Source organism: Podarcis bocagei (assembly GCF_964188305.1).
Source record: "Podarcis bocagei genome assembly, chromosome: 6".
Taxonomy (NCBI): domain Eukaryota; kingdom Metazoa; phylum Chordata; class Lepidosauria; order Squamata; family Lacertidae; genus Podarcis; species Podarcis bocagei.
In genome coordinates, this window is record NC_138130.1 from 27,608,348 (window position 1) to 27,626,323 (window position 17,976).

Here is a 17,976-nt window from a genome sequence, read left to right on the forward strand (position 1 = left end):
CCACTCTTTATTAAAGAGGCCGGGCGTGGTTTATTAAGATCAGGTGACGGAGGTAAAAAAAAAGAAGCGGTGGGCCGACGGCGGCGACTACGTCGATCACGTGACCGCGCCTCTCGGCGTTATTCGGTGCTGCCGACGCCGACGTTCCTCAGTTTGCGCTCCCCGCTCAGCTTCGCGTTCTTCTCTCTGTCTCCCGTCTCGGCCCGCTCCTGTCATGGCGCCTCGGTACAGCTGGGGGTTGCTCCTGGCGGCGGCCCTGCTGGGTGAGTATCCGCGGCAGCGGCGGCGGCTTCCTTTCGCAGGCCTCTCGCGGGTCTCCGCCGCTTCCCTGAGGAGGGAAGGAGCGCCCTGCCTGCCGCCGCCGCCCCTTGCCCTCCGCTCGAGGCCCTGTGCGTGGAAGCTCCGCGGTGAGGAAAAAGGCGGCGGCGGCCTCCTCCCGTGTGGCGCCTCTCCCTGGAGCCGAGCCCGGGCCGCGGGGTCGCCGCAGCCGCTTCCTTCCCCCGGCACCTGGGAAGTTAGCGGGCCAGGTGTCTGCGCCAAAGGGCAGGCGGGCCTCCCACGCGGCCCTGAGGGCAGAGCAGCCTCTCCGCGTTAGGGAGAAGCAAGAGGACTGTTTTCCGCCGTGGGAAACGGTGGCGCAGGACACGGTGTACTTTAATGTAGTTCAACCGCTAACGCGGAATTCAACGTTTAAAGGAGCTGCCTCTCCTCAGTTAGGCAGGTGTGATTTGGCTGTATACCGAAACCCATGTCGTCGTCCCCCATCCTTCTCCCCTTATGTGCTGGAAGCCGCCCAGCTAGGGAAACCCAGCCAGATGGGTGGGGTATATATAATAAAATTATTATTATTAATCTTCAGAGCTCACCACCTACTTTTCCTCCAGGTCACTGTATTGTGAGATGGTGACTAGTTGCTGCTGTAGCTTTGCTCCAACCTTTGCCTAGCTTGCACACCCAGGGTGTGGATGGCTTTGTAACCTTAAACCTTGACGCCTAATTCCTTTTGGCTGCAGCTGCATATCTTAAGAAACATACTGCCACTTTATTGTTCTCCTTCCAAGGCAACTGTGTTTTGAAGGCTGCTCAAATCCTGTGTTCCTATGTTCTGTTTTACCCCAGCAGCTCTGCAAACAACTTTTTTTTTTTTTTTGCGGAAGCGCCCTCTTCTAGCAACGACAGGTGTGAGCAAGAGAACTTGTTTGCCTTCTTGTGCTTGAGGCCTTGCATGCTGCTAATTTGAAATAGATAACTTTCACTGTTGGTATATTGGTGCAGAGAGCACTGAGGGTTTCCTCTCTGCTTGATTGTACCAACAAAACTGGCAATGCTCCCTTGAGGCCACTCTGGCTGACCCTCACTGCACTGCTGTAGCCTTCTTGTGAATATTTGGCTAAACTCTGATAAGTCGTCTTGTTTCTCTGGATGGAGGAGAGTGAGAGTGAACAAACCAACCTGGGGTACAAAGGTGAAATTTACATTTGTTGTTCTGCCCACTTTTACCTCTGGCCCCACCCATAATTGGCATGTGGTTTAGGAAGTCTTCTCAGAAGGGAATGTGTCCTCCCATCTAAAAGAGGTTCTGCATCCCTGCTGTTTTGCAAGGCATTCCCCATCTTCCTAAACTTGTGTTTTGTGGAAACTAGATGTAGCAAATGTGAAGGAACTTAGAATGTAATAGGTGACCCAGCTGAAGGTGAAATTCTTCTCTCCTGATAGTAGTTGTCTTCTGTTGCTTTTTTTCTCCCAAGTGGCATTGTCTAGTTTCAGTACCTTTATCACTGGCTGTATAACACTGGTGATATGAAGCTGTTATCTTGCAGAGATTTCTACGGGTTCTCTTGCACTCAGTGGGACTTTATCCCCCAAGTAAATATTCATAGGATTAGGCTGTAAATCATACAATCTTCTCACTATAGCATGAGGTCAATGAGAAAACCTGGGCATCCCAGTAATGTAGGCCAGAGTATAGAATTTAGAACAAGTATGACTCATGAATTTGTGTCCTTCTGTGCTGCTTTGACTTGATACAGTATGGATTTGTATGTGATTATTAGTCTGCAATCACTGGTCTGCCTTATTCCATCCCAACTCAGTACATGGTGGCTATGTATATCCTGAAGTGTTTTTCCCCAGGATTCATTTTCTCACCTTTGTCATTAAAGTTAGGCTTGCCATTATAGGCTGAAGTATTTGGGCCTATTGTAAAAAAAGCAGAGGTATGTTAGAAGTAAAAAGCTACATACCGTATAGCAAATTCAAGAGTGGTTTATTTACAATGTTTTAAAGGCATTAAAACACAAATATTAGGAAAACCAGAGACAAACCTGGGACTAATGAGACTAGTCTCCCCTTTTACTGCAAAATAATGAATACTTATTTTACTTTAACTAATTATGTGTACTTGGTCTGTGTTTTTAATGGTTTTGAACTTGGATTCTTTAAAGATACATTCATGGATTTGATTGTCAGTGGATTTTATTCTGGGTGTGATACCTGCTTTTTCTTGAAATTCAACTTTAGTTTGCTTATATGATGCTCCCTCAAGTTTCACTTTGCAGTTTCCTGCTGTGCACCAAAATAAAGGTTTTAAAAGGACAGGAGAGCATGTTCTTTTACTGCCTACAAACAATATTTGTTGTTGGATGATTTAGTACTCTTTGGTCAACTGTCGTGTTCTCTTGAACTCTCATTCATGCCCATGTCTTCAAAAGACTTATGGGTGCTCAGTGAAATATAATATTGTTAACTGATATCTAATTGTGTAGGAGCTGTAACTTTGACTGGTGGCTTCTCTTGAACTTGATTATTTCAGGACTTTGGAATAAATTTCCATAAGCAACTATAAACTTAGTACATCTTTGCCTACATGAAAATGGCTGGCTTTCTTAAACTTTCCAGATCAGCTGTCAACTACAGTTGGTTGAACTAGAATCAGCTTTATGGCATGAGATGAGGTTTCTATAACAATTTGAAACTTTGGGCAGTTTGAATGGATTTCATGGTACAGAATCCTTGTGCATGTGCACAATAATTCAGCTAACTGCAAGGCCTGGTAGATATCTCTCCAGAACTGCCAAACTCTAGTTGATTTACTAGGAGCAAACAAAGAAGATAAACAAGGGCTGTAAAAGGAATGATAATCCTTCCAGTGCCCTAAATGAGGCTGAGGGCTCTGGATATGTAGATTATTGTTGGAGGGTTTTAACTCCCTTCTGCAGTGGACTTTTCCAGTTTAGGTGTTAAGAAGCTGTATTTGGAAAACATAGGTGTTTCTTGCTTTAAATTAATGGCCACCAATTCAGCTTTTGAAAATTGCACAGATAGTGTTTTTAGAAAAGTGTGTCAAGTCTGAACACTGCAGTGCTGCCAAACTCTTGATATGCAAGTTAGGATCTTCCTAGTGCAGTGTTGGCCCAAAGTCCTTGCATATATTACAGAGTTGCTGACAAATTGGTGTCATCTAATCTCTTTCTAAAAGGCACTAATTTAAAAGGGCTCATGACAGAGGACGGAGGTGCCTTTATCAGATGAAAAGCAGTGGGGGAGTTCCTTTTTAAAATGGCTGCTTTATTGGAAGGGTAATATTCATTCCATAGGTTTATCTGCAGTTGCCCCATAGTCACAAGGAAGCAACCTACATTGGTGCATAAACACTAGAAACATCTCTTTGTACCAGCTCATTTCACATACGTATAATCCAAAACATGAAGCTTACAAATGACTTTCCACTAACACTTGTGTTTTATGTTTATCCGTAGCATAGAATTGCTTACTCAGGAAGAGCTGATGCAGCATGAAATCTGGGCCGGGACAACTATTTAGCAGGAAGCTGTAATATATTGTCTTGCATAACCATGAACTTTTTGGTTTCAAGATTTACTATTAAATGATCCACTGAAACTTAACCTAGCCTTACTCATAAGTTAAGATGGGGTGCGCAATCCTAATGTGAACTGCTTTCCCACATAGCTGCTCTTCACTCAAGTTGACTAGGTATCTCCATGGTTCAGATTCTCATTGCATGAAACATGTAGCTACCATTCTACTATTCTGAGCATGGCACACTTATCATAGAGTAGAGAGTGATTCAGGCTGCCCTGGAGTCTTCCTGTCTCTGCTCTTATCCACTTGCATAAAGGGTTGGAGCAGCCATTCTCCCATAGTGCAGTACAGTATTGTGAAATGCACGGGTGGGGCTACAGTCAGACTAGTGCCCTAGTTTGCTGCCTGCCTGCAGATCTTAAATGCGCTCGCAAATACAAAGAAACTTTCCATGGATCCCACAGGTTAAAAATTTCATTTGTCCACACACTGTATTTAAAATGCCTCTTTCACCCTATTAATATGGTGTTGAGTGAGTAAGGCAGGTGTGTCTTCTTTTGATTTATATATTCATCTTGTTAGCTTGCATATTGTAAAGCACCTATCCTTTTCCTAATAAGCAGTTCCAGCTCTGTATTGCATAATGCTGATAGTTTCAAACCTGTGAGAATTGGCCAATAAAAAGGATTTATCTATTTAAAAAAAGGCCTTTGTGTTTCTTGGTTCTGGTGCATATCTTTAAAAAACCAAGCAAGCATTTTGGTTAAAATATTATTTGCATAGGGTATGAATATTTGATGACAAGTCTTTAAAGAAACTGGCATTGAAAATACGCTGGCAGAGCAATCCAAACCCTGGTTGGGCAGCAGAAACACATAGAGCAGCGGAGCTTCCACAACGTCTGCAGCTCTATTGCTCTCATTGCCAGGGTGCAGGGCAGGCAAAATTCTGCATCTGGAGCTATTGTAGGGATGGGGCCTGGATCTTAGGCCAGCTTAGCCCCTTCCCATCCCACAGAGGCTGGTGAAACTGTTTGGCACATCAGGAGTTTGGATTGTGCACTAAGTGATTTAAAACTGCTTGAAACACCTGTTCTCAAAGTTGGATAAGCTAGACTAGTCTCTTGTGGAGAATATGTTCTATTCGTTGGATGCTGTTTTGGAAGTGTAGCTCATTTGTTTCTTTCTGAGTCTGCCATACAATTCAAACAATTCAGAGATGTAGCAGTGTGTTTGCAATGCAGATTTCTGTAGCAGTTTTCTTCCATTTTAGAGGAATCCCTCCATGATATATACTCCCAATTAAATGTTAGGAGACCTCTGACAACAAATGGAACACAATTCTACTGCAGTAAAACTTGTCATCCAGAAGTATAAACAGCTTACAGCCTTCCTGCATTTTTAAGTAGAAGAGGAAAACATTGCAGTGGACTTTGCCCTTCTCTCTGCATTAAGCAGTTCCTGGGAGAAAAGACTTGTATGAATGCACTTTCATAATGGGCTTGAATTGCTGCCACTCCAGCATGTTCAAAAATGACAAAATCAACAAAATGATGGGGTATAATCAGGCTGTGAAACTTGCTCGATTTTTGTGTCTTCCAACAATGCTGCTTCATTGGCAGGTCACTACTTGGTATTCCAAGATAGTTGTTTGTGTTTTTGGAGAGGGAAGAAAGTCGCTACAGTTTGGAAGGAAGGGGGAAGCACTGGGGTTTTATTTCAATAGTATTAAGGCTGTCGGACAATTAAACATACCTATTAATGGTTTGGCTCTATAGCAATTGAAAACAAATTCACGTGCTGCATAACTTTTCAGTAGTCTCACAGCTTGCACATGGTTGTCGTGGAAGAGGACAAAGAAGCACAAATCAGTCATAGGCAATGGAAAGTTTCAGCAACATACAGCCAGTCTTAAATTCACAGTACATCATGTTCGTTCTCAAGTCAAATCCACTGGAGAAAAGTTGAGACATGCTGGTTGGGTGGCCTTTGGAGAGAGGACGAGAAGCTTGGTATACCAGACTCGGTGCCTGTTGAACAGTTGACTGAATGGTATCTTAGCCTGAATCATGCAATTGTAGAGTTGGAAGGGATCCTGAGGGTCATCTAGTCCAACCCACTTGCATATTGCTAGGCAAACCTGTATTCATTCAGTTCACTTCACAGAGAGTTGTTTAGTTTGGCTATCCAGTCCCCGTCCCCCCGGCCTAGCTCCTCCCTAACCCTTTCCTGTCCTCCCCTCTGACAAAACATGTCACTGTTGTAGAAAAAGCCTAACAATGTACTCCTGTAAATCTAGAGGGGAAGCATATAAGATTCTTGCTTAAATTAGGGGATGGGGTCCTGTTGAGACTTCCACACACACGTGTTATAGTTGCACAGTTTTAAAAAGGTGGAGGTTTAAAAAATTGTCCTTTGTGCAGATCTTCATATGTTGGTGCAATTTGAGTAAATCATTAGCTCCTGCAGGTGGTAATCTGTAGTTGCCTTTGGCAACAGCCTGTACTGTAGCAACTAGAACCTTATTAATGAAGACATCTGATAGCTGAGGTCAACTTAATATTACCTGACCGCATTTTAAAAATACTGATCCCTGCCAGAGGTAGAATATACTCAAACACCTTTGTGGGGTGGGGATTTCTACATTCCTTTAATTTTCAGTAAAATGGGAGTGATTATTTAGATAGTATTTTTGTGTGTGTCATACAGTCTTAATGTAAGCCATGGCTCAGTTATTAAAAGCTGTCTTGTACACTTGAGTATTGGTAATGTATTTATGAAAATATATACTACCCATTCATATAAACAATTAAAAGTATAAAAAATGGAAATGTGGTGAGTTTTCTACTTTTGTATATTTTCAAATGAAAATGATTCTTTAGCATGTAGATAAAACTTGTTAGCTTGTGTTTCTCACATGACAAATTTAACAAGAATGTTTGGTAGTTTTGTAACAGGGCTCTTTATCAGTGTGTTATCAAGAGGACTAGATACAAATAAAGCCAGTGGAGATACAATGAACTATTTTGCAAACAAAGGTTGTGATTCTGGTTGGCATAAATTGACTTTCCTTAAATCATTCTCATGGTTGCTTAAGAGTTTTTCATCCCTTTGGAACATGCTTTGTATGAATGTTGGAACGCACTAATACATAATAGGTTCTTAAATATTGTGTGTTTTATAATACTGTAATGGCTTAGATTATCTTCACAATAAAATGTGTTACGAGCTAGAGTTGCTACAGGGGAATCCTTGCTTATGCGGGGTTCTGTTCTTGGTGGCTGCATGGGGGTCCCTTCTACCCCACCCCCTTTGACGCCAAAATCAATTGTGTGTGAGTGGGGAGGTGCCTGTACTGAGTAAATGTGGGCTTTCTAAAAGCAATAATATTCTCCTTCCACAAAAGTCATCTGTCCTAGTGAAGCCCATCGTTACATATGGTTGTTGCATATATTCTTCAAAGCTGTCTATCGGCATTGCACTTCTTGATATTTATTGTTTTCTGTTTGCAGGATTTTTACAAGCATCTTCAGCGTTTGAAGTAAGAGATGGGAAAAACAAAACCTGCATATTAGCCAATTTTTCTGTGCTATTTACAGTGGAATACAACACAAAAACCAGTAAAGAGGTGAGGATGTTGAAGCTTAAATGAGTGGTGGGCCAGAAAGCTGCTTACAGAGACATAACTTTTAAGGTGCTATGTTGTGTGGCTAAAGATGCTGTTTTCAGAGCTGAAGCTGCTTATTTTGCACTCATGGTTGAGTCTGTTTGAAGAAATTTTGGATTTCTATATTTGATTGGGAGCGGCAGTTAAACCTTGGTCTCTGATTTGTTAGTATGTGTATATGTTCATCCTATCCACGTGGTAGGAAAATAATTTTAAATGTACGCCATGAAACTGATGCATGAATTGGCTCAAAACTCACTCAGACACTTTCCTGAAGTGTTTGTGGTCAACTGAAGGCAGAGCTTGATGGAAAACAAGTTTGTAATATCATTTACTGGTGGGAGATGAGGGTAAAATTTAGTTATACATAAAATTATGTCCAAACCCAGTTCCTTGGGATCAGTAATAATGCCTCAAAGCAAATATAGGATTAAAAATAGCCCTGTTTATAAGGCACACAATGCTTACTTCACTTTTATAGCTGCTGAAACAACCGTATCCACCATGTGCTCCTTAATGGTCTCTGCATCAACCTTGAACAGAGTTTCCCAGACTTAGGTCTTCAGCTGTTTTTGGTCTACAACTCCCATCATCCCTAGCTAGTGGTCAGGGATGATGAGTATCAAGTCCAAAACTGCTGGAGACCCAAATTTGGGAAACCCTGACCTAGAGGAAGGTCCTGAGTGAAGTAGTGCAAGGATCTGTCTGAGGCCCTGTGCCTTTTAACATCTTTATAAATCCCTTGGATGAGGGTGTAGGGGATATGCTTATCAAATTTGTAGATGACAGGAAGCTTGGAAGAAGACAGAATCAAGACTCCAAGTGATTATCACTGGCTAAAACATGGTACCCAAACCAGCAAGATAAAGTTGAACAGTGAGAAATTGTAAAGTTCTATGTTTAATAAATCAAGGCCACAAGTGTAGGAATAGGGAAGACCTGCTTCGAAGCAATACATGTGAAAAGTAGGTCTCTTTAGTAACTAAAGGTTTGTTGGTCACAAATTAAACTCGAGCCACCAGTGCAGCTACTAAAAAAAGCCAATGAAAGTTTAGGCTGCATTGGTAGCAGCATTGTGTCCAGAATCATACCATGAGAAGTAATAGTTCCACTCCATTCTGCACTAGTCAGGCTACAGCTGTGTACTGTTATGGGCATCACATTTTAAAGAAGACATGGAAAGAGGAGAGTGTGTCTCGAGAAGAATGACCCAAGTGCAGAGGAGTCTGGAAACCAAATTCTATGAGGAATGGTTGAAAAAGCTGGGCGTGTTTAGCCTGAGACAAGAAGATGGGGTGTGGGGACAATAGCAGTTTTCAAAAATATCATGCAGAAAATGGAGCTAACAGAGGGCAGAACTGGAGCTAATGGATAGAAATTGCAGGAAAGGAGATTCAGCTAAATTTTACAATTTTTATCCTGCCTTCCCTCCAAGAAGCTAAAGCCCCATTTTATTCTTGTAATACAACTGTAAAGTAATTCAGGCTGAGAGACAATGACTGGCACAGTGTCACAAAATCTGCTTCATAGCTGTGTTAGGATTTGAACCTGAATCTCCTTTGTCCTAGTCCAGCATTCTAATCAGTACACCATTGGTTCTGTCACTATTGTTTTGCTAACTTTCTGTTGCTACGTATGCCTGCCTAGTTTAGGAATAGAGACAGAAACGAAATGTGGTAAGTAAGCCCTAACCTACTCTGTGTCAAATCCTTTCTAAAACGTAGGGAGGGATTATTCTTTCCCCAACGCACACCTCACCTGCCTAACCTTTAGTTAATAAATAAAAAACAAGCAAACACATTTTTACTTGGCATGGGATCCTTCTTTCCCACACTTCACTCTAAAGCCTTATCCTACATTGTAGAAATTAAACGGCAATTTGATCCTGACCCAAAGGTGCACCACTAAAACGTACGTAGGTTGACTTTGTATTCCCACCCCCACCCCCAAAAATGTACTATGGTTATTGAAGCATTTTGCTTACTTTTGATTGTTTTATGTTTACAACAGTTCTGATGCTCACTATAACAGCAATACTGTTTTCGTCTGTTAGGTCCAGGTCTTTTCACTTCCTTCTAATGCTGTGGTACTGCCAGAAAGCACATGTGGCAAGCCAAACGACACTTCAGAAGTTCTTGCAATTGGATTTAGCAACAATAACTCATTAAAGATGGCATTTGTAAGAAATGCAGATGTCTACATTGTCAAGAGTCTGACTTTCACCTACAACTTGTCAGATGCCAGCCTTTTCCCCAACTCAAATGAAAGTAAGTGTTTTGAGGCTTTGCAAAGTACAGTATGATGAAGGTAGCTGGGTTGGTGGTACATAGGATGGTTGCCATATTTATGGAGAAATTATCTGAAGACCATCACACACTAATACAATTGCACACTTTCTGCAGCTGGAGCAAGAAATGTGTCCAAAGACACTGATATTCGAGCAGGCTTAAGGACAACATATACATGTCACAGCAACAACACCATAAGCATGAAAAATGTGACTGTCCTTCTCAGCAACGTTACGCTTGAAGCATACCTTGTAAACAACACCTTCAGTGGAAAAGGTAAGCATTGTATTTTCAAAAAGCTTATGGCATGCCAACTCTTCCCACTGGAACTAGTCATACCCCAGGGACTCTCATTTTCTCTGTAGGTCTGGGGTTGTGCTGAAAGATTGCTATTTTGTAATGGTTTATGTAAAATGAGTTCGTGATTGGGGAAAGCCAAAACAGTCTTTGTGTAGCATAGGATTTGAATGGCCAACAACTTACCATGCAGAAAGCCGAAGGGTATTGTTAATAAGTTGGGAAGTAGTAAGTATTACTGGCAAATGCAGCTGAAGCCTAGTTGGAAAGGACAAGAGAAGAGCAAACTGGGAGAACCTTCCTCCCAGTTCTCTCTTTCACTGGTCTTTCCAACAGTATTCTGTTTTGGAAGAACAGGAGGAGCCCTCTTTGCTGTGTGCAATCTGTGAAACGGCAATGTAGCAGCAAATGAATGAATTTTGAAATGGCCCGTTTCCAGGAAGCAAATTGCTATCACACTGAGGAGCCTGACACCCAAGTTTAGTTTGAGACACCGCTTCCTTCAAAATACAAGGGTGAATTTGGAACAGCAGTGCCACAGGTAGGAAAGCAGATCTGTTTTGCCATCTGGTCTCTGCTCCTCACTGCTACCACACAGAAAACCCGGCTGGGGGCAGGAACACCAGCTGCCACCATCCCTGCTATGAGACTCACATCAGTCCTCACAGCTGATAGAATTTGCTGAGAAAGGCCAAGAGCCTTGACTTCTTCAAGCAAGGGTGTGTGTTTTGCTGTGCCATTGTCAGTGGAGGGGGTAATATGAGGGAGAGGGCTACCCTATTAACCTTTTAAGGGAGCAATTTAGTGATGGAGTCATTTCTGAGAAGCTAGTTGGTGCCTGGAGTTAAAGAAGGGAGAAGGTTTGTTGGCCATTTAGCTATTGCTAACTGGGTGTTTGGGTTCACTGGGTCTTGGTGGAATTTTATCTAGTCTTTTGTTGGGGGGGGGGTTGAAGTAACAGTTAATATCTGGTGGGTGGGTGTTCCTATCAAAGTGTTCTTTGAAATGGAGATTGAAAAGAAATGTTGACTGATGATAATTATGCCTCTTTCCTCGCACCTTTCACTTTTAGTGCAGTGCCTTAGGTGGGCTCCATAACACTGTCTGGTCCAATTTATTGCTTGGAGTTTCACTTAATGAGGTCTGAGGGTAGTGACATGGCTCTGGACTAGTTTGACCAACCACTTGTGTTAGGAAGGGGCTGTCTGCCTGGATCCAGGAGAATGTAAATTCATCCTTGTGAGAGGGAGTGGATCCAAGCTATACAGCACCCGAGTGAGATAGGAACTTTGCCTAGGCTTAGCTGCTGCAAGCTCTCTTGGATGGCTCTGATTTTCTAGACCCACCTTAGTGAGGCATTAGGACTGGGTTTGGAACAGAACAGAAACTGCCTGTGGTTCCCTATGAGATGTTCTCTGCCAAGACAGGTGAAGAGTGTGACCTAATTGATTCTCTTACCTGTCAGCAGCTTTTGGTATCATAGGCCCAGCCATTGCCAAACCAGTGTCCTCTAGATATTTTGTACTGTGGCCCAGGCTCCTCCAACTATAGCACAGTCATATTGGTTGCAGTTGATCATAGTCCAAAATATGTGAAGGACAAAAAGTTAGCTTGTGGGTGCTTCTAGATCCAGCACTCCGCTGCCCCCCCCCCATGAGGTTTAGGTGGTCCAGTGATTAGGAGCACCTTTTATCAGTTTTGGCTGACCCTAACTATGACTCAACAAAGCTCTTGGTTGGAATACAGCATTGTGCCCTTGAAAATTATCTAGAAACTTGAGTTTGTCCAAAATAAGAGTGGTCAGACTACTGATGGGGATTGGCAAATAAAATCATATTGCACATGTGCAGTAGCTTCCAGCCCATTTTCTGGGCCCAATCCAAAGTGTTGGTTTTAACCTTTAAAGCCCTAAATGGCTTGGGGTCAGGCTGCTTGAATGAGTATATTTTCTCATATATTTCTGTCCCGGGGCTTTAAGATTTTCATTGGCTCTTCCCCACATTTCCACACCTAATGTGGTAAGGTGAATGGCTACCATGGAGAGGGTCTTTTTGATGGTGGCACCCCATTTATGTAATGCTCTGCAAAAAGGCTCACCTGTTGCCTATACTATTGTCTTCCTGAGTTTTGTGGTAAATTTGCCCCTGCAGGCTTCATGCTGATGCTTAAATATTTAGCTCCCGTGCTCATAATATGTTTCGTATTGTTGGGCTTTTTAATGATTGCATTATTGGTAAACATCTTTGTTTTTGAGATTAACAGACTACGAATTGCCTTGGAGAACACAGTTGTACAAGGGATATTAAAATATATTTTCAAAAACGAAAAGGGGCTAAGTACACATTTTGTAGTTGGGAGCAAAGCAGGAGAAAAGACTGGACAAAGTGAAAAAATGAAGGTTGTCTGGGTGTTGATTGACTACTTTCCATGCTATGATTTGTGATCACTGCCTTCCAGAAACTGTCTGTAGTGAAGACAAAGGGTCTACAACCGCCGTTCCTGCAACTACAAGTGTGGCACCAACTGCAGCACCAACTGCAGCCCCCAAAACTCCAGATGTTGGACGATACAATTTGACTGGCTGTTTGCTTGCTTCTATGGGCCTGCAGCTTAATATTACCTACACCACCAAAAACCAGGTAACTTCCATATTTATTATTTATACATAGCAATACATCGAGATATATGGGAAGCTAATGCACCTTAGACCAGACTAGTGGGCTTATTAAATCCAGGCTCTTCACCACTAGCAGCCACACAATAATGTGTTTAAGGAGGTTAGTGTTGTCCACTTGTGCCCTATGTCCTGCACACTTGGCCAGGATCTCTTATTCTTGCACAACTGCCAGTTAAATTTAGACTAATCATAAACATGGCAAAAATCTGGAAAAGCTGATCTCCTGATCACCCCCGTGGCACTATGGTTGTTATTGAAAATTCTTTCCTGCCCTCATTTCCAAAGGAGCCCAGGGCAGCAAAACAGGACAATTAAAAATAGCTAAAATTTAAAAACAATCAAGGAGATAACACTGCTGTGCACCAAAGGCTTTTTAATAATGTGCTCATTTCAATATCCATACAGATCAAAGCCTGTACAGTAAAGTCATCCAATTTAACCCTATTGTGTTCTGCTAGGAAAGTTGCTTCCCTGTTTCTGCACACTGTTCCCAAAGCTGTTTACACAAAATTTACTGAAAGTGCATACATTATTGCTTAATCTCCAGTGATAAGGTTTTTTTAAAAGAAAATATGTCATAACCTTTTGTTTTTCTGTTTCCAAGACTAAGAAGTGGGAGTTGTTGAATCTTCCAGCAAATACAACTTTCTCTGGGCATTGTGGAGATTCCACAGTTACTCTGAACTTGACTTCTGGGAGCACTGACCTGGTTTTTTATTTTGAGCAGGTAAGCATAGTTTGATGCGACACTTACAGAATGCTGATGTACTCCATATGGTATTGGTCTATGCCCCTCATTGTCCCTGACTTTTGGTCATGCTAGCTGGAGCCAGTGAAGTTGGGAGGACTCCACATTGACTGCTTCTGATTTACAGGTGGAGCTGTGTTTGACATGTATAGACCATGCAAATATTACTCTATTTATGAGCATAACTCTGCTTCTACCAGTAATTGGGAAGATCATGGATCAGGGCACAACAGCTTATGTGCAGAACTTCAGTAGCTTTAGACTGTTTTTAGAAGGTTGCTTTGGAGGTTTTCATTATGTTACTAATGGTGTGTTTATCACCCTGGAGGAAGATGGTGCAAATTAGTAAATAAATAAATGGCACTTGTTAAAAAATAAAGTGGCAATTTTAGATGACTTGTAATTTTGTGAATGAGCAGATTGGCATGATAGCCATTTTGTATTTTTCCGTTTATTTACTTGAGCTTATGAAACAGGCTCACTATCTTAAAATCACCAGTAATTCCAGTGGGATCTGGAGTTCACACCCTTAAAATGGGGGCATTTCTTCTTCAGTGTCGTCTTTAGTGTTTAAACCATGGTTCTTGATCTGTAGTTGCCAGTGCTTGTGGTTTTTTGTCACTGGCTCAACAAAGGGAATGAAGCAGGAGTGATTCAGCAGCATGTGCATGCACATAAGCCATGTTTTAATTATGGCTTGTCATGATATGCAGATGTATATGCTATGTATGTTGTCTCTTTCTATTAACACTATTAACAACTGCAGCATATTTTACCAGTGATATCGTGGCCCTGTAGCATGCATAGGCTAGCCTTTTAAAAGAAACCCAACCAGTAACTAAGATTTATCTTTCTTTTTAAGAACTCAACCACTGACAAGTATTTTCTGCACCGTATCTCTGTGAGCACAAGTCTGCCTCCTGAATCTATAAGTAAGTAATATATATATATGTATTTTAAAATGACTTCAATAGCTTAGATTTTGAAGGATACAAAGAATGTCCAAAATAGCAAAGAGTTCAAAGAAGCTAAAGAGATGCAAGTATTCACAAACTGTGTTAACTGCCAGTTTGAAATGCCAGGGTTATTCATTCTTTAGCTTTTAGAAGGCTCACTAGGAGATAAGAGAGAAAGCCATGAACCTTGAAGTACAGTCAACTGGTTTGATTGACACCCACACCATGATTTCAGGGTCCTCAAGCCCAGGAAAGCAAGTAGCCTATAAAGTTTGGTGCAATAGCTTGTCCAAAACAATGCTGTACTGCCAGCAGGAAAGGGGTCCTCCTGACTTTTGGCTTGTTACTGCTCATCAGTAACTTCACACCACCTATAAAAACATGGTGGCAAAATGGGCTGGTGCCTTTACAAAAGAGTGTGATCCTACTTAATCTCATCTGTGCGTTTTTTTTAATACAGAAAGAACATTTAAAGCTGACAACGATAGCCTGAGTGCTCTCAAAGCTACAGTTGGAAAATCGTACAAGTGTTTTTCAGAAGAGAGTATTTGGATCTCGAATGAAACTTCTCTCAATATATTCAATGCTCAAGTCCAGGCTTTCAAGATCACAGGAAATGCATTTGGAACACGTAAGCTGTATAACTACATATTAAACACAAGTTCACTGCAGAAGCTTTGTTCTTTCAGAGCAATAGTAACTTGATGATCTAGCTTGGCCCTACTCAGTGGTGTCACCTGTACACATTTATAGGTTTGTTTCTTTACATTACTGTGGGTGAGCACATGATCTGTGACTTAAATGTAGATTAATTTGTTCATCATAACCTCAGGGGTAAGTTTTATTATATGGTGGCTCATCTTGGCTCTGCCCAAACACTGAAGGTAGTTAAAAGAAGCTTAACTAAGTTTCAGAAGGAAGACTTATCATTGATTCCTAGCCTGTCGTACCAGAACACTCCACAATAAGCATTCTTCTTCCTGCAGCCTCACTAATTTAAAGTTGACTCCCAATTGGTAAAGGAAGATCGTCATTTTTGCAGTTTCAAAAGGGGTGGGGGGTGGGAGTTGGCATAGAGCAAGATGCCATATACAGTATAGAGAAAAAATGTAGATTGATAAAGTGTGTATTTCTGCCTTATGGGGTGACCTTACTGCAAAAGTACACAACTGTGCTTATAGCTAATTAGTTTGCTACAAATGTTTGGCTATTAACCCTTCAGATTCCCAAGGAGAGTTTGCCAAGACGCCATCTGATCTGACTGCTGAGCATTTTATTTTGCATCATATTGCTAACAGCTAACCCATCGCTCCCAGTCACCAGCTGTGGCTGGTGGGACTTAGGTTCCCCATCCTAGCGCTACATGCTGCAACAGTCCAGACTTCTCTGCATCCATCCCATTGTGTTGAACTGCTAGCAAGGGGGTTCTTATACTGGTGTGCTTGAGGGACTGGTGTAGTGCATATGGCCTTTCCACAGAAAGTTAGAGTTGTCTCCCATTACTTTTGGGAGAAAATATGATAGCCATGATTAGAGAGCCTAGAGTTGAACTAAACATGCTGCTTGTAAGATTGTGTACCTTTTTTCTTTGGCTTGAAATTGCCTGATTTCATATGAAGGGCAAAGTAACAAGGTTGAAACGGTTAGTTCAGACACCACCTGTGCTCAAAGGTGGGCAAGAAAGCACTTCCACCATTAGAACTACTACTACTGTCAAAACTTAGAGTTTGAAGTAGCATTGTACTTTCTATTAATTTTGAATAAATACAGACACTGTTTTACCAAGTGGTAACAACTGTAATAATAATACCTTGGAAGTCGTTCCTCCAAGGTTCTACCAGTTGGGAACCTAGAATTCTGATATTTTGGGCTACAACTCCCAGCATGAGCCTGCTAGGGGTTAGGCATGATGGGAATTGTAGTCCAAAAGTATTTGGAAGGCACCTGCAGTAAGTTAGGAGGCAAAATGGTTTAAATTCACTTTGATAGTCAATGTAGATACCCTGACAGATCATTGAAGAGTAGAATAGATTGGGTCCTGGAATGATTATTTGGTGTTTGACCTGGTTCCTTGCTATTTTTCTAACAGAATTTTAGGATTAAAGCTGCTTAATAGAATTGTTTTTTCTTTCTTTCAGCGGAAGAATGCCCAATGGATGAAAACAATATGTTGATCCCAATCATAGTTGGTGCAGCCCTTGCTGGACTTGTCCTTATAGTGTTGATTGCATATTTAATTGGCAGAAAACGTAGCCATGCTGGCTATCAAACAATTTAATGATTTGCACTTCCTTAAACCAGTGTGGGAGAACAGCAGTTGCAAGAAGCAGATACATCGATTCCCCCCATTTCCCCATCTTCCCCTCAAATAGATTGATATGAGGGAGCACAATCTCTTCCTTACCAACTGTTTCTTGCAGTGCCTGCTTTTACTAAATGTGAAATCCATCTCGTGGCATTTAACTATGCACAAAGGATAACTTCTATAATTCTGTTTAATTTTGCTAATGGGTTAAGTATTCACCCACATAGAAACAGGCTGAAGTTTTAAGAATGCTTTTCTGAATTGGCATGGTTTTTAATGTCAACTACTCTAAATGGATGTGATGTAGTTAATTCACATTCATTCACTTAAAATTCAGATTAATTATATCTAACAAAGGGAAATTTCCACTTTTCTGATACTACCACCCAGTGCTGAATTTAAACTGCTTAGGTGCAGTAACTACAGTAATGACTGACCAATCAAACTTACACAATTCCCACTTTGTCTCTACCTAGGTATGTATCATTAATAAGCTTTAAATGCTAAGCCTGGTATATGCAAGGTGTGGAGATACAATTTGGCTGACTTCTAAGATATTTTTGGTCTGTCAGCTTGGTAGGAGCTGGCCCTTTTTTACATAAAAAAAATGGGTGTTACTTTATTTTTTGTAAAGTGAATTTCAGTCTCTTCTGTTGAAGTTCAAAGGAGGTCCTTTTTCTGCACATGTGTACAATAATAGACTTCAGTCTGCTAATTCTTGCTTTGATCTTGGCTGGGACTGTACACTGCAAGGATCAGTTATGGATGCATTGCCTGTAACAATGCTAATAAAGACTTTTCTGTATGTTTTGTCAGTGTCCAGTTGAGCAGTTGCGACATCTTTGTGTAAAGAGAAGTGGAAAGGGCGCACTGCAAAACCCAAGCAGAAAATTTTGCCTGCCACCTTCATTTCCCTAGTCTGCCTCTGTGCCCCAGAGAAGCAGTTTCGGAAGATGAAAGAGCAGTTGGGTTTGCAGTGGGCCAAGGTACCTACAGACAAAGGGAATATGTGGTGGGCTGTTGTGTAAAATGCCTGGCAGCCATTGCCAGCACAGTGTACCTCACTCCTGCTGTGCTGGCGGCAAGCTACCACCTGCCTTCCCCCTGCCCCTCTGGCTTGCGGAAGCCGGAGCTGTATGGTGGCTTACTCAGCTGTGGGGTTGGAGGCTTCCTGCCCCTCAGCTGAGCAGTTTAAGGAAGCCCCACCCCCCATCTTA

General features: G+C 41.8%; 1 protein-coding gene across 1 annotated transcript; it reads left to right on the top strand.

Annotated features, from left to right (window-relative positions):
* Positions 1-86: 86 nt before the first annotated feature.
* LAMP1 (lysosomal associated membrane protein 1) lies at positions 87-17,564 on the top strand. Its single transcript, XM_081198533.1, has 9 exons — positions 87-263; positions 7,334-7,449; positions 9,542-9,755; positions 9,891-10,052; positions 12,531-12,712; positions 13,355-13,477; positions 14,361-14,430; positions 14,915-15,085; positions 16,593-17,564. Exons 1-9 carry the CDS (start codon positions 215-217, stop codon positions 16,730-16,732), a joined length of 1,227 nt encoding a protein of 408 aa, XP_081054659.1. The 5' UTR covers positions 87-214; the 3' UTR covers positions 16,733-17,564.
* The last annotated feature ends 412 nt before the right edge of the window (positions 17,565-17,976 follow it).

What these genes read in the sequence shown, in the direction of transcription:
- LAMP1 (XM_081198533.1), top strand. Translation starts at nt 215, where the DNA reads ATGGCGCCTCGGTACAGCTGGGGGTTGCTCCTGGCGGCGGCCCTGCTG. An exon ending in CCTGGCGGCGGCCCTGCTGG is followed by an intron (nt 264 to 7,333) that starts GTGAGTATCCGC and finishes TTCTGTTTGCAG; the next exon opens with GATTTTTACAAGCATCTTCA. An exon ending in TGGTTTTTTATTTTGAGCAG is followed by an intron (nt 13,478 to 14,360) that starts GTAAGCATAGTT and finishes TTTCTTTTTAAG; the next exon opens with AACTCAACCACTGACAAGTA.